The following is a 13,843-nucleotide window of genomic DNA, read 5'->3' as shown; positions in this document are numbered from 1 at the left end:
TGGCTTTGATCCACAGTGGCCTCTGCATGGCCTTACTTTAGACACAGGAGAAGTGCTAGGAAAATATCAAGTGCCCGAGTGCTTTTAAAAGACCCCCTGCCCCAAAGGAGATTCGGAACATGAACAAAACCCCATTTCTGTAGCTGTGTAAATCCAGCTGCTCTGAGTTCCTGGAAACTGTCAAGTTGCATCTAGAGGTTGTTCAGGTGAAGGCAGCTGATGCCAAGAGAGAGTGAAAGGTGAGAGGATGGAAGGCACGCTCTGACCCAGCCTTCTCCACATGGCCTCATGGGCCCGGCACTGGGCATCACTACCTTACACGGAAAATGTATGATCACTGGGAACAAGGAAGGCTTGGGTTCCAGACACTGCTCTACTGCATTTTGCCACGTATAATGTGCGTCCACATTTTTATGCACATTTTACATGGAATTATTATACCCATGGCATGTAATCATTATACCCATGTATAATGTGCATATTCATTTTCCCTTCAAAATTTTGGGGAAAAAAGTACACATTATACATGACAAAACATGGTAATTTCATCTCTAACTTAAGAATGTGATCTTGGTTAAGTCACTCAATCTCTACAAACACCAAGTTTCTCACGAGTAAACTGCAACTTAAAATGAGAATGAACTGAAAACACTTGCAAAATGACAAGGACTGAGGAAATAATTCTCCCACTCCAAAGGGTTATGGACACTCTTAAAAGTGGCCACACAGAAAAGCACACATGAACGAGACTTAAGTGAGACATGGGGCAGATTCCCAGGTGTGGGTTACACTGCGGAGGACCCCAGGGTCACAGACACAAACACACCAGGCACTGACCCAAGCCTGAGGAAATGCAGACTTTCATGGGAAACACAGCTGCTAGCTGAATTCTGGAGGTTGCCCAACAAGATGTCGTAATGTTAAAGGGAGAAATTGTGTCTTGCAGAGCAGGGAGGCTCTCGGAGGCCCTGGCCAGATGCAGAATGCAGGCATCGAGCTCCGGACTACACCAAACTTTCACAAAGCTGCCACGGGGTCAGGAATAAGGAACTCCAGCAGCAGGTGAAAGGCCTGGGAAGTCAGCTTTGAGGGACAGACGACTGCAGCTCCAAAACTAGACAGCCCAAGGACAAGGATTTCCTGTTTTTCAGAACTTGGGCTGCTCTAGCATCTAAGAGGCTAAGTCACAAATGATGCTAATAAGCAATGAAAATAGCTTCTTACTGAATAGAACATTGTTATTTTCAAAGGGGAAGTAGGGAAGTGACTTGAGGTATAGTTAGCAGTCTAATGCTGCCTTTGTCACCACTACAGACGGAAAGGCCAGCTCATGTGTCAGACACGTTAAAAAGTGAAAGCACCCGCAGCCTACAGGAGCTTTCTCCCCAAGTGCTTCAAGAAAGAAACGAGGCCAGCCTCCATAATGGTGTCGACTACACAACAGCGTTTCTACAGGGTCCCACAAATGTCGCCACGCTGACCCATTCTTTAATGGAAATAGCCAGAGAAGCAGAAGTACCAAGACTCTGAGAACATCAAAGGCCCCGCTGGAAAAGCCCCCACACGGAGCAATGTGTGGGCCTGAGTCCTTCCATTCTGGAAGGGTGAGGCCTGCGCTGATGATGCTGGGACGAGACACCAAAATCTTTAGAGAAGTGAAACAAGATCACTAAGTAGCCTTTCCCTTAGAATGAATGCTAATTATGTGGTTTTGATTTAAAAGGTACAGAGAGATGTTTTGCATGTTTTACTAATATAAAAATATCATGATCATTGGTCTCTATCCCATGTCTTCTCTTCTAAAAAACACCATTTGTCTCTAATTTGACTTACCTTCCTTTTTTCTCCACCCAAGGAACTACAATGCTTATTTTTAAATTGTACTGTTTTCTATTTGTCAGAATACTGCCTGCTGCATAAATAGCACTGAATCACTTCTCTGTTCTTTGCAAGGATACTAAGTGAGTGTTCCTCCAGTGCCTAACCTTGCCTGCCCACCCGCCCTCCTAACCCTAAAGTTACATGACCACAGTTTGGCCATGTTGTCAAACCCAGGTTAAAATCTGTTCCTTCTTCCAAACTCTCCCTCCCCATCTCTCTGGAAGCACTGCCAGCCCCTCACCCAGGATCACACCCATCTCTGTGCACGTCTGCCCCGCAACGACGCAGGTTCTTTCAGAGACATTACAAGTGTTTGGAGAGTCAGAACATTCTGCTTTCAAATCCTTGTTCTGCCTCTTGCTGCAGTAAGGGCTGAGTGACCCAGCGGAAATGACCGAACTTCTGTGGGCTTCAGTGTTCTAAGCCTCACCCACCAGGTTCGCTGTAAGGCTGCAACCAGCCCAGCCCCAGCGTGCTGGGCTTTCTCTCGCCGTTCTGAGGGCACTGTAGGTGCTAGACACACGCCTGTGTAAAGACTAGATAAGATATGAGTGTGGTAGTAGAAATGGAGGAGTCGCAAGCAATCTGAGAAAGGACAGAACTGGACCTTGACTGCTCTCTGTTGAAATCAGAAATGCTGACCGAGACCGTCTGTCAGTCGGTACATCATATTGCTGACAGATGAACACACACCCCAAGTATCCTCCTCAGTCTACTGACTGAGAAAATACCCATCTTCTTTCATGATCAGTACTGCTATACTCAGGGAGTCCCAGGAGCTTTAGAAGATACGTGCAAATCTATTAAAGAGGTGACAACATAAAAACTAGAAACATATGGGTTGGTTTATAATATGACACATGTAAAGTCTATTTATTTCAAAACTAACATCAGCATCCTTGAATGCAATCCCTTTTCTGCCTTTGTTTGCTTGTTCCAGTGCTTGGAGCTTACTCATTTTTTCATGAAGGTGGTTCATGAATGGTCATGGATGTACCTCCTAATAACTGCTGTCACTAAGTTCTGCCTGCTGCATTGGAAGAGTCATCCTGGAATAAATGAGCACAGGTATCCCCATCCTGAGGACAGCTCTCTCCCCAGAGAGCACACACGTGCCTCCTGGCCCCATTTCCTCCTGGGCACTCACCCCAGCCCCAGTGAGGGGCCGCTACCAGTACACAGCATGCTGGCCGCATAATGTTATCTTTCTCCTAAAAGATGTACAAATGGTGTCCAGAAATCCTACTTAGGAAGCTTCCTTCAGACACACTTGGGGATTCCTATTGCTATGTTTATTTTCTGCCTTATATTGGGAGGAATATAAACAGCATGTGTGTAAGAGAGTGGCAGGGGGGAGGGGATGAAATGGACATGGGGAGAGATCTAATAGTCACGTGATCCCTTGGAAACCAAGAGGAAGTAGGGCATCCTTGGGTCTTGCAACATTCCAACTTTCATTATGTCCCCTTGATGCCCAGCAACAATAATAAAGGAGCAAAAATAAATCCCTCTCTCTCACACACATGCCCCTAACATCAGTACCCTTGGATGCAATACATTTTCTGAGCATCTGTTTGTTGAACACTACACGTTTTTTTAAAAGTTCCACAGGCAGAAAGAGATCGAAACAGTTACAAGAAATGTTAAAATTAAAACATAAAACATCTCAAGATCAATGAGCATGACATGGGTCCTGATCTCAGTATTTCTCCAGCTGATTATGTAAGAAACAATCTATTGTGTTGCATGCATTAGCTGAGGTACTGTGTAGATAAAAAGGTAAAACCATCCTGAAACAGGAAACCAGTATTCTTCCTGTCTAATCAACAAATCTAAAAATTTATTTTTTTTAACTATTTACTCTGGCTTCTGTCCACCACAGTGGGGTGAACCACATGTTCAGAGTAGAGGAGAAAATGTTCATGAGCCACTTTTGTCTCCCCGCCCCCTTAGAGAAAGAGGGGGAAAAACTGCTTCATACAGGAGGCGCGAGGCGTGTGCTTTGGAGCCGCCACAGCAGTGTGGGCTCAAGTAACCGGAGGGACTTCACCTACATCCATTCAGTCAACTATGGGGGTTTAAAGAAATTCCAAAGAGTCATCAGAAGAGGAAAAATAAAGGTAATGCTTCTTGCCACACAGGTAGAACCTTTGAAAATATGTGTAATATGTAAAATATTTTGACACCCCCATGTTATTTTTCCAGAAATAACAGTATAAATATCCTCCCTTGTTCGAGGGCTCCCCATCAGCCTCTCTAATCACTACTCACAGCAACCTCACCACCTGCTGCGATGTCCAAGATGCACTTCTTGTCCTGCATCGCACTAACTCTCGCGTTCATCGTAGATGGTGCACCTACCTCAGGCTCTAGCAGGGACACCCGGCAGAAGCTGGTGGACATAAAGGAGGACTTGGAGAAGCTTCTGAACGGGGTCACTGTAAGTCTGTCCACTTTCCTACTAAAAAGACTCTGTTTCACTTTTCTGCCTGGAGTGCACTTTGTACTAACAATCTGTTGTGCTTTCTCAGAATTACAAGAACCACGAACACTCCACGATGCTCACGTTTAAGTTTTACACACCCAGGAAGGTAAGTACAACTCTCTAAGTTCATTTTTGTGTTTTATTAAGATTTGAAGTAACATGCATATTCACACAGATTGCATTAATAGCATTTCAACTGAGAGAAAGAATTAGTAACTTTGATTTTTAAAAACCTAAGTTTGATAATGGGGTTTTTGTAAAATGGCTTTCTCTGTATATTTTTATGTGGACTTGCTGTGTTTGGGGGGGGAGAAAGGGGGAAGAAGAGACAAGAATGTTATTCTCACATATTGCTGGGACAGTTTTAGAACAAGAGTATGTTGACGTACTGCTTTCTCTGAAAAGGCAGAATTCAGGGATACTCTATGATGCACTTTTACCATGTGGATGATCAGAGCCAATGTCAGAGGAGGCCCCTTGGGATAAATCCCTCGCTTTAGGGAGGAAGCCTACGGATCTGCCCTGAGGGCAGCGGAGCCCACATCCCCCGCAGAGGCTGAGGGCCAGGCTAGTGGAGCAGAAATCTCAACTCTGCCAAGTCCTAGCTTTGTGAACTTGGGCAAGTCACCGACTAACTTTGTAACTCGGTTTATTATCTATATCTGTGAATAACTGTAGTACTTTATGTGGTTCTGTGAGGATTAACGAGTCAAGGAAAAGGACTCCTAATAGTATCTGGCATATGGCAAACACGGCACAAGCACTGGCTATCAGCAGTAGTAAGCAGTGAAGATAAAATTCTCCCCAGGGAGGAGAAAGTAAAATTTCGATTTGGCTGTTTGGGGATTCAGGCAGCAAAAGCAGCACAGCTGGCCCGAGTCCTCATCACCCAGTGAGGACTGCCAATAGCTGGGCTATGCCTGCCCACAGAAAACGGGAAGAGCCCGTCCCAGGGTGCAGTGCGGCCCACAAAATGGGACTTACCGGATCCCAGAGTCGGCCCCATTGATCTACCTCTCAAATTATGCTCCAAGTTACTCTTTTGAAAGATGAAAAGAAATAACTTAGAGATCTCCAGCTTAACCAGAGGCACACATTTCTTACCGCCAGCAACTTAAAAAGACTCTAGACTTTTCTGGGGGGACTGGCTCTAAGTCATGCATGCCAAGAACTAAAGCCTTGAACTTGTAGAACTTGCAGTAGTAAGTTGAGAGGCCAATAGATGCAAATGTAAGATGTGTGGTGTAGTCCTGCCTCTCCCTGTGAAGATTGTTAGAAAGATAACAGGAGATGTGTGCATAGTTTAGAGGGTGGTAGATTCTTTGAAATCTAAGTTTCTAAATGACAAGTCAAGATCTGGTTGAAACCAAAAGTAATGTGATAAACTCCATCCAACTGTTCATTTTACCACCATTCCATCATTCTAAAAGATTTTGGAAAACTAAAAACATTTAACTCAAAGGATGCTATGTAATGCTATAAAAGAAAAAACGGAAATTTAATCCTGTCTCCCCCTAGTCATGTAGCCTTGGGGAGAACACAAATTCTGAGATTTACTTTCCTTATTTGCAAATTTGAGATGACACTGCATTGCCTATCTCAAAAGGTGGCTGTGAGACTTAAATGGACTTATTTAGGAGAAAACACTTTGAAATTATAATGTACTACTGAAGTGTGAAATCTTATCATTATGTGTGTTTAACTCAAGAGGCCCATCCAAAATCCTTCAAATACTGCAATGTTTTATTTGGTTGGCATTATTTTTTAAATGCATCTTAATGTACTCATAGGAGAGTAAACAATGAAGATGCAGTTATGTGACTTGCTGTTGTGACAGCCATCACTACATACAGTGACACTCACCTGATCTGTAAAATGTTGGGACTGCCCGATGGCTTCCCAGAGCCCTTCTGAGAGTCTCAGCTCTTAAACCACGAGATACTGGAATCACAGAACATGAGCCTGAATCTCCGCTTTCTGACTACTCTGTCCTAATGACCTCTGTACAGACTGGGAAAGAATTTAGCCTCTATCTGTGATTTGCAATTGGGTGCAGAAATGTTGACTTTTGCAAAGCCAAATTAGGCTGAAATTAATGATTTGTTATTTGTTAACAGTTAATTCTAATGGTGGGTAGCTGAACCCTAGTTTTTCCAGTTTTATAACGTAAACTCTATTGGTCCATCTTGACAGTAATGCTTACACAGGGAGGAGAGTGGAAAAGACTCTATACTGCTACTCTTAATAGAGTAAATTTGAGATGACTTTCTGATTCACCCTTCGTCAGGGAACACTACCCTAATCATTATTTTTATTATTCAAGGTCACAGAATTGAAACATCTGCTGTGTCTAACGGACGAACTCAACCCTCTGAAGGACGTGCTAAATTTAACTCAAAGGAAAAACTTTCACTTGGAAGAGATGGCGCGGTCAGTGGGAAACATCAATGTCACAGTGAACGCACTAGTGGTAAGGCCTCACCCCACTGCCTGCCTGGAAAGAACATGTGAGGGGTGTTCTGCAGTGGCTCTGCGTGTCTGGTACTTGTGATATGCTCCTACGTTGTAGGCCCACTGTGAGCACGAACCATCTCCACACTGGGTGCAGTGTGGGGTGGGGAGGGGTGGGGGTGTGAGGTAAGAGCCAGAGGGCTTCCTCCTGCCATGGTGACTGGGACAGCTCTGCACTGTCCTCACCCTGTTCACCCTTCACTGGGAGCAGGACAAGACACTTGAGTTGCAGTTCACAGAAAGCAGGCAGGTTTCATCATATATTTTTTAAATTACTGTAGATCATTTTCCAGAATAGCCAATACTGATTACCTGAAAGGCCTTTTGAATGGGGTTTCCTTACCATTGGTAGAAGGACAAAGAGATCTGTCCAAAAAATGGCAACTATTAAAATGGCCAATGGACTAGATGATTAACTCCTTACTTAGAGGCAATACTTTCAGAATCTAAAGCATCTTTAATGCCTGGGAAGCATGGACCCTGCAAGGGACTCAGGTGCTACGAGAGAGATTCATGACTTTTTTCCTCATCTTATTTGCCAGGATACAAAATTCGTGAGTGAAAAACTGTCCTGAATAAATAGCATAATTTTGATAATAGTAGAACCAAGTTTCTAAAAATATGTTAGTTAATGCTAGCTGTTTCCAAATAGGAGTCATTTTATTAGTAGCCTATTTCTTTCCATCTAATTTTTAAAAAATGATAGCCAAGTGCTAGAAGCAACCTAGGTGCCCATCAGTAAATGAATGGATCCAAAAACTTTGGTACATTTACACAATGGAATTCTATGCAGCAGAAAGAAAGGAGCTCCTACCCTTTGCAACAGCATGGATGAACTGGAGAGCACTATGCTGAGTGAAATAAGCCAGGCGGTGAAAGACAAATACCATATGACCTTACCTTTAACAGGAAGCTAAACAAAAAAAACAAACAAACAAGCAAAATACAACCAAAGACACTGAAATAGAGAACAGGCTGACAGGGACCAGACGGGAGAGGGGAGGGAACGTCAGGGGAAAAGGGGAAGAAGAGTTTACAAGAACAAGTATAAAGGACACATGGACAAAAACTAAGGGGGGGTGGAAATGGAAGGGAGGTGGGGAGCACTGGGGGGTGAGCTAGGATGGGAGTAAAAGACAGAAAACTGTACTTGAACTATTAAAACAAATAAATTTAAAAAATACACTGAGAGCAACATCACCTAGACACCATCATCGAGCAACATCATTGATATCTAGATGATATCGATAGACTCTTGTTTCTCATCTATGCCAAAAGGTTTGCTCTAAAGTTTTTGGTGAACATAGGTAAACTCACTCTAAATTCTTGATGCAAAAATTAAGATAAAATTATGAGAAAATGAGAGACTCTGCATTTCAAAAGCCAAGTATTTTAAAAAATCTAACCAAGAAGTTGCAATATTCAATTATACAGGATCTGGCAGAAGTAAGGCCTGCTTGAGTGTGGTTGGTAGGATAATGTGAGTGTAATAATTTATAGTTTTCTTTTTAGTATCAATGTATGGTTGCCTCTCATGCATCCCCTGCTGGGGACTGTCCTGCAACCCAGGGCACGTGCCCTGACTAGGAATCAAACTGCAGTCCTTTCGTTCGCAGGCCCACACTCAATCCACTGAGCTACACCAGCCAGGGCTAATTCATAGTTTTCATTTGAGCATTTCACCTAAAATGTCATATAGTATGCTTGAGTGTGATATTGTCATGTTACAGAATTACATGCTTACGATTTTGTAATAAAAGATTTTGTAATTTAAAAAAGGCATTATTCGTGCCAGACCCATATGTAAAAAAAGAGTAGAGTATCTTACTACAACAGTTTTCTCTCACTCAGTTTATGTTTCCAGGATAAAAATTACTTCAAATTTGAAAGATCTTCTTTTTGTCGTCCTATGAATCAGTCTTAGCTTGGCCCACAGAGGATGAGTTGAAATAGTTCTTATCGGTACAGAAGGTTAATTTCCAAAAACTCAGTACAAAGAACAAAATTTCTAACGTCTAGGTTTTCAAAAGTTGGTTTGGTACCTGATTGATGCTGAGGTAGGGTGGGGGTGGGTATGAGTATTTAAGAAACTGTTTTCCATGCAAACTTCCCCCAAACAAAAGTTTGTCCTTACTCTTGGCTGGTTCCATCTGGTTTGGGGGAATACGAAGAGATTCACTCAAAGGGAGTAACAGGAGACTGGAGGTTTAAAGAAAGAAAGCACAATGGGTCCAGCACTGCATACATGTAACTCTCAGATACAGATGTACACCCAGGTGAAAGGAGGGGTAAGGACTTTATTTTGCATGCAGCATTTAATGAAGTATTTGTCTAGATCTGTTTTTATTTAAAATGCTTACAGTTCAAAGGGAAAAAATCTTGTGTTCATTGAGATGGACAAAATTAACAAGCGAGGGAAATCTCAGCTTGTATGTTACTGTCACCTGATGTTGAAACATGTAATTTTGGCACGCCAATGTGATCATTTAGAAAAAATGTGAATATGATTCACCTACTTGAAAATAAAGTCCATAAGCCTATCAAATAATATAATGAAGGTAAACTACCCTGAATTTTTAAAAAACAATTTGTTTCATAGGAATCCACAGCAGAAACCCCATGCGAGTACGATGACGAGACAGTGACCTTCGTGGAGTTCCTGAACAAGTGGGTGACCTTCTGCCAGAGCATCTTCTCGACGCTGACCTAAAGGCTTCCCATTCAAATGGATTAGGCTTTCTATTTATTTAAATATTTAAAATCTTATTTATTTTTTGATGTATGGTTTGCTATCTTTTGTAATTATTATTCCTAGTGTCCAGCTGGTAAATATGGATCTTTTAAGATTCTTTTTGTAAGCCCTAAGGGCTCTAAAAATATACGTAAATTATTTATCCCAAAGTATTTATTGTTGAATTGTTAAATATAATGTACATGTAGACCAGTTAATAAAATTATTTAATAAAGTTGATGGATAACAAGCCCAGATATGTTATTCTGAGAATAGCACAGACTGATCACTAAAATATTTCCAAATCGCTCATGTGACCTCAGAGACAGTTAAGATGCTACAGAAGCTGCTCTGCCCCTGGAGAGGCACATGGAAGAGGAAATAAGCTCTTAAAGCTCTTGCTTTCTCCTGCCACAAGCTGATCTGTTCCTTAGTTCCAGTCTGAGAAAACCTCATCGAATTGTATGAGTTTCCTTCTCCAGGTCATGCCTTAAACAAGACACCAAACACAGTCTTGAAACCCCTCATGTAACTGGTGTGCCTCTCCATCCACTCTCTGAATCTCACACCTGTTCTCTGCCCTTAGTCTTCTCCCTGTCCTCTGGGCCTGGCTGCTAAGGCACCCAGATGGGAGGGCTCAGGGGCAGCAAAGATTCCTGACTGTCCCAGGCAAGCAGCCTCTGGGTGGCTGTGCCTCTTACCCAAGGTGGCCTCGCTCTAAGGTCTTCACGCTCCGCCCGCCCCTGGGGCCTGCTAACCTTTCTTTCACCTCCTCCCTTCCAGCCAGCGTGGTGGTGGTCCACTGTTACCTCTCCAGGTGCTGTGCTGCCCTTGCAGTGTCCCTGGGCCCAGCTTTGGGAGTCATCTCCCAAAAGATGAGTGAGCGTCTCATCTCTCCGTGAGATGCTCCCTGTGTGACTCTTAGTGTGCCATCTGTTTCCTGACCCAGACACAGTCGCTGCCCAGAAAACAGCCTCTCAAACAGGCTCCTAGGACTGGATGGTTCATAGAGTCAAAAGCACAGTGATGGTTGGGATATGGGAAATCTTTGGGTTGCAGTAGCATCCTTACTAAACTATCATCAATGGTAGCACAGGATGAAATGCAGATAAAGGGCAAGATATTGTGAGATCCAAGGCCATGACATTAAATTGCTACAGCAAGAATAGTAATAAAAATTGTGATTATCACCTAGATTCTTCCAATGGTCCAGATACAGGACAAAGGGAAAAATTAGTTATGAATATACAACTTCATAAAAAAGCATGTATGGACATGCTCACTGTGGCTTTGAAATGGTCTGTCTCTACAGCAGTCACAGGGCACACCTGGCAGAGCCCGCTATGGGTCTGCAGAGAGGCAGCGGGCCCTCCCAGACCTCTCACCCAGAGGGCAAGAGGCAGAGGGACCCTGAGAGGTGGGGTGTGGACACAGGCTGAAAACACCCTGCTGTGCTGTTGACGAAGACAGCCCCTTCTCTGAGGAAAAACCACTCTTCTCCTTGAAAGCATCTCAATGTCTCACAAATTGAGGGTGATTTTCTGCACAACTCGCCTCTCCTAGTTTTCATTTCCTCCAGGCCTAAAGTGGGAACTGTTAACATCTCAACATTGCTGGGCAGTGAGCTACAAAGTGTTTAGACCAATGGGGGTGGAAAACAAGTCTTGTTCAGGCTGATCTAACTGAGATGAGTGAACTCCCTGGAATTCAGAAATGAATGAAAACTTGCAAATGCCATTAACAGCTGATTGAGTCTATGCGTGGACTCCAAGTGGCCTCTTTTAATGATGCTGAAGCACCAGAGCTTCCCTCTGAGGGAGGCTAAGGACAGGGAAAGGGCACTGTTGGAGTGGACTGACACAGGCAGACTTCACATCTGGCCCAGGAAGACACCAAGAAACACTTCAGTAAGGGGGCACCAGCAGCCACCTGAGTTCTGTGGAGATTTTCTTCCTTAGGACCAGAGATGACAGATGGTGCTTAATGGCTTAAAAACCATTAAGACATCATATGTATCTGACATCTATTATCACAGAGAAAATGACAGAGTAGTAGGTTGCATTTTAAGTCAATTTATAGGATGTATTAGGATCAAAAGATTTTTAAAGAGGAAATTCTCATACTTCTTGTTTACATAACGACATTCTTTCTCCTTTCTTACATCAAGGAACAATTATATTTAGGAATCGTGAATTTCACCTCATTCTCAAAGAAAATAAATTCGCCTTTGTAAGTCACAGTAATCATTAATGTTATGAAACTTAACAACATTCATATCTAGTCCCCATCAATATTTGCAAAATATTTTTATGTATTTCATGCACACATTATACTCAAATTATTTAGTTTGATTTAAGGCTCTCTTAAAATAATGCTCACTTCGTTTCATGTGCAAAATGAAATACAGGGCCTGGTACAAATAACACCCCTTTTTTATTACAAAAACATAAGCATGTAATTCTGTGCCATAACAATATTAACAATATCACTCTTGAGCATACCATATGACATTTTATGTGAAATGTTCAAATTAAAACCATAAATTATTATACCCACATTATTACCCTACCAACCACACTCAAGCAGGCCTTATATCTGCCAGACCCTGTAAAATTATCTAAGAATACTTCCCAAATAAAAAATTCTAAGTTTCTATAACAGATACAAGTGCTCATTTGACTGTTTTATCCCATATGGGCATTGCCTTAATACACGATGAACACAACTATGTTTTTTATTAACAGGTTTAGCATGCCACTTTCGAACCACTTTTATCCCATGGCACAGATAAGACGAGATTACCAAACATGGAGTAAAAACAGGCCAACTGCGCTGGGCTCCAGCTGTCCCTGGCCCCACACACAGCCCTCATAGGTTGAAGGGACTCAACACTAAGCCCCCATTCATAAGCCACCATTCACGCCATGAGTTTAAGGACTGCACTGCTTCTCCTAACTGAGCAGGATGGAGGGAGAGGGAAGCATGACAAAATGCAGGGCAGGGGTAGATCTAAGAATACAAATGGACAAAACACAAGCATGTAATTCTATAATGGACAGGATAGCCTGGACACAGCCTCCTGTCCTCACACACCTGTCCATCCTTCCTTCCTCAGGGCAACTGCTCGGCTTCTGCTCAATTCTTGCTCCTTGGGGTTCCCTCCCTGATTCCATTCAGTAATGCACTCACACAGCACAGGACTCCCCGACGGCAGGGCATGTCCCTGACCTGCTAGCACCCCACACCCCCAAACAAGTCATGACCATTACATTAGGCGGCTCCACTATAAATACACGCACATCGATGAAATTTTCCTGCTCTTATAAGCAAACATTAAAAATCAAACAAACACCCCAGCCACAGCACTGTTGCTCACCATCAAGCCACTGGAAGGCGACCTGTCTCTGCCTCCCTCCAGGTCCCCACTGCGCATCCAAGCCCTGACCACAGCCCGTCTCACACGGCCATGCAGCTCTTCCTCGCCTGGAGGACGGTGCTCCCCAAGGGTGCTGGTAGACCTGCCCACACCAAGAGGGCCTGTGATAACCTGCTCGGTGCAGCATGGGGGCCTTCTTTAGGGAACCAATCAGCATGGTGTGGCAAATGCTGATCCGGAAAAGCGATCAATGCGAGGCAGCACACAGGAGCCAGCTGTGCAGATCAGCTTTCCGTGGGGTGGGGAATCAGGCCTGCATTGTACCTAGGCTGCTGTGAGACTTGCTTTTGCTTCTGCTAAAACTCCCTCACCCTGAGTTAAGACTGCAGATGTTTAATGTGTATCTCTGAAGCAACTCCCTCAAGTCTGTGCTAAGATGTCCCAAGGACAAAACGTAACCAAATCAATCATTTTTATCATTCCCTTGCACTTGCAACTTTTTTTTTCTTTTTTGTTATCTTAACTAAATCTATAAATAATGAGAACCTTCTCTGATATAACGTGACTGGAAAGCAATAAAAGCCTGTCCAGGCAAGGGTCAACTCGCTCTCCCCTTGAGAGAGTGGCCGCGCCGTCCCTTTTCCTCCACAGGCCTTGGCAGTCCGTGTGAATTTGTGTACTGCGTCCACAACACACAGACTCCAGCAGGCCACAGTCTGCATTAGCCTTCTGCCACTTTGGCTCCACAAAAGGCCTTGGACTGGTGCCTCCCGCAAGCAACCAGGTTTGAGTAGTGCAGTTTTGTCCCTGGAGGACTCTTGGGGGTCCGCACTACCCTGGAAACTCCTTGTTCTGCTCC

General features: G+C 43.5%; 1 protein-coding gene across 1 annotated transcript; it reads left to right on the top strand.

The window, feature by feature from the left end:
• Positions 1–4,174: 4,174 nt before the first annotated feature.
• Positions 4,175–9,658, top strand: IL2 (interleukin 2). Its single transcript, XM_037129910.2, has 4 exons — positions 4,175–4,321; positions 4,413–4,472; positions 6,690–6,836; positions 9,477–9,658. Exons 1-4 carry the CDS (start codon positions 4,175–4,177, stop codon positions 9,585–9,587), a joined length of 465 nt encoding a protein of 154 aa, XP_036985805.2. The 3' UTR covers positions 9,588–9,658.
• The last annotated feature ends 4,185 nt before the right edge of the window (positions 9,659–13,843 follow it).

Source organism: Artibeus jamaicensis, unplaced genomic scaffold (assembly GCF_021234435.1).
Source record: "Artibeus jamaicensis isolate MK-2021 breed Jamaican fruit bat unplaced genomic scaffold, CSHL_Jam_final scaffold_537, whole genome shotgun sequence".
Lineage (NCBI taxonomy): Eukaryota > Metazoa > Chordata > Mammalia > Chiroptera > Phyllostomidae > Artibeus > Artibeus jamaicensis.
The sequence above is the reverse complement of the archived record's forward strand: the minus strand, read 5'-3'. Positions and strand labels throughout refer to the sequence as shown.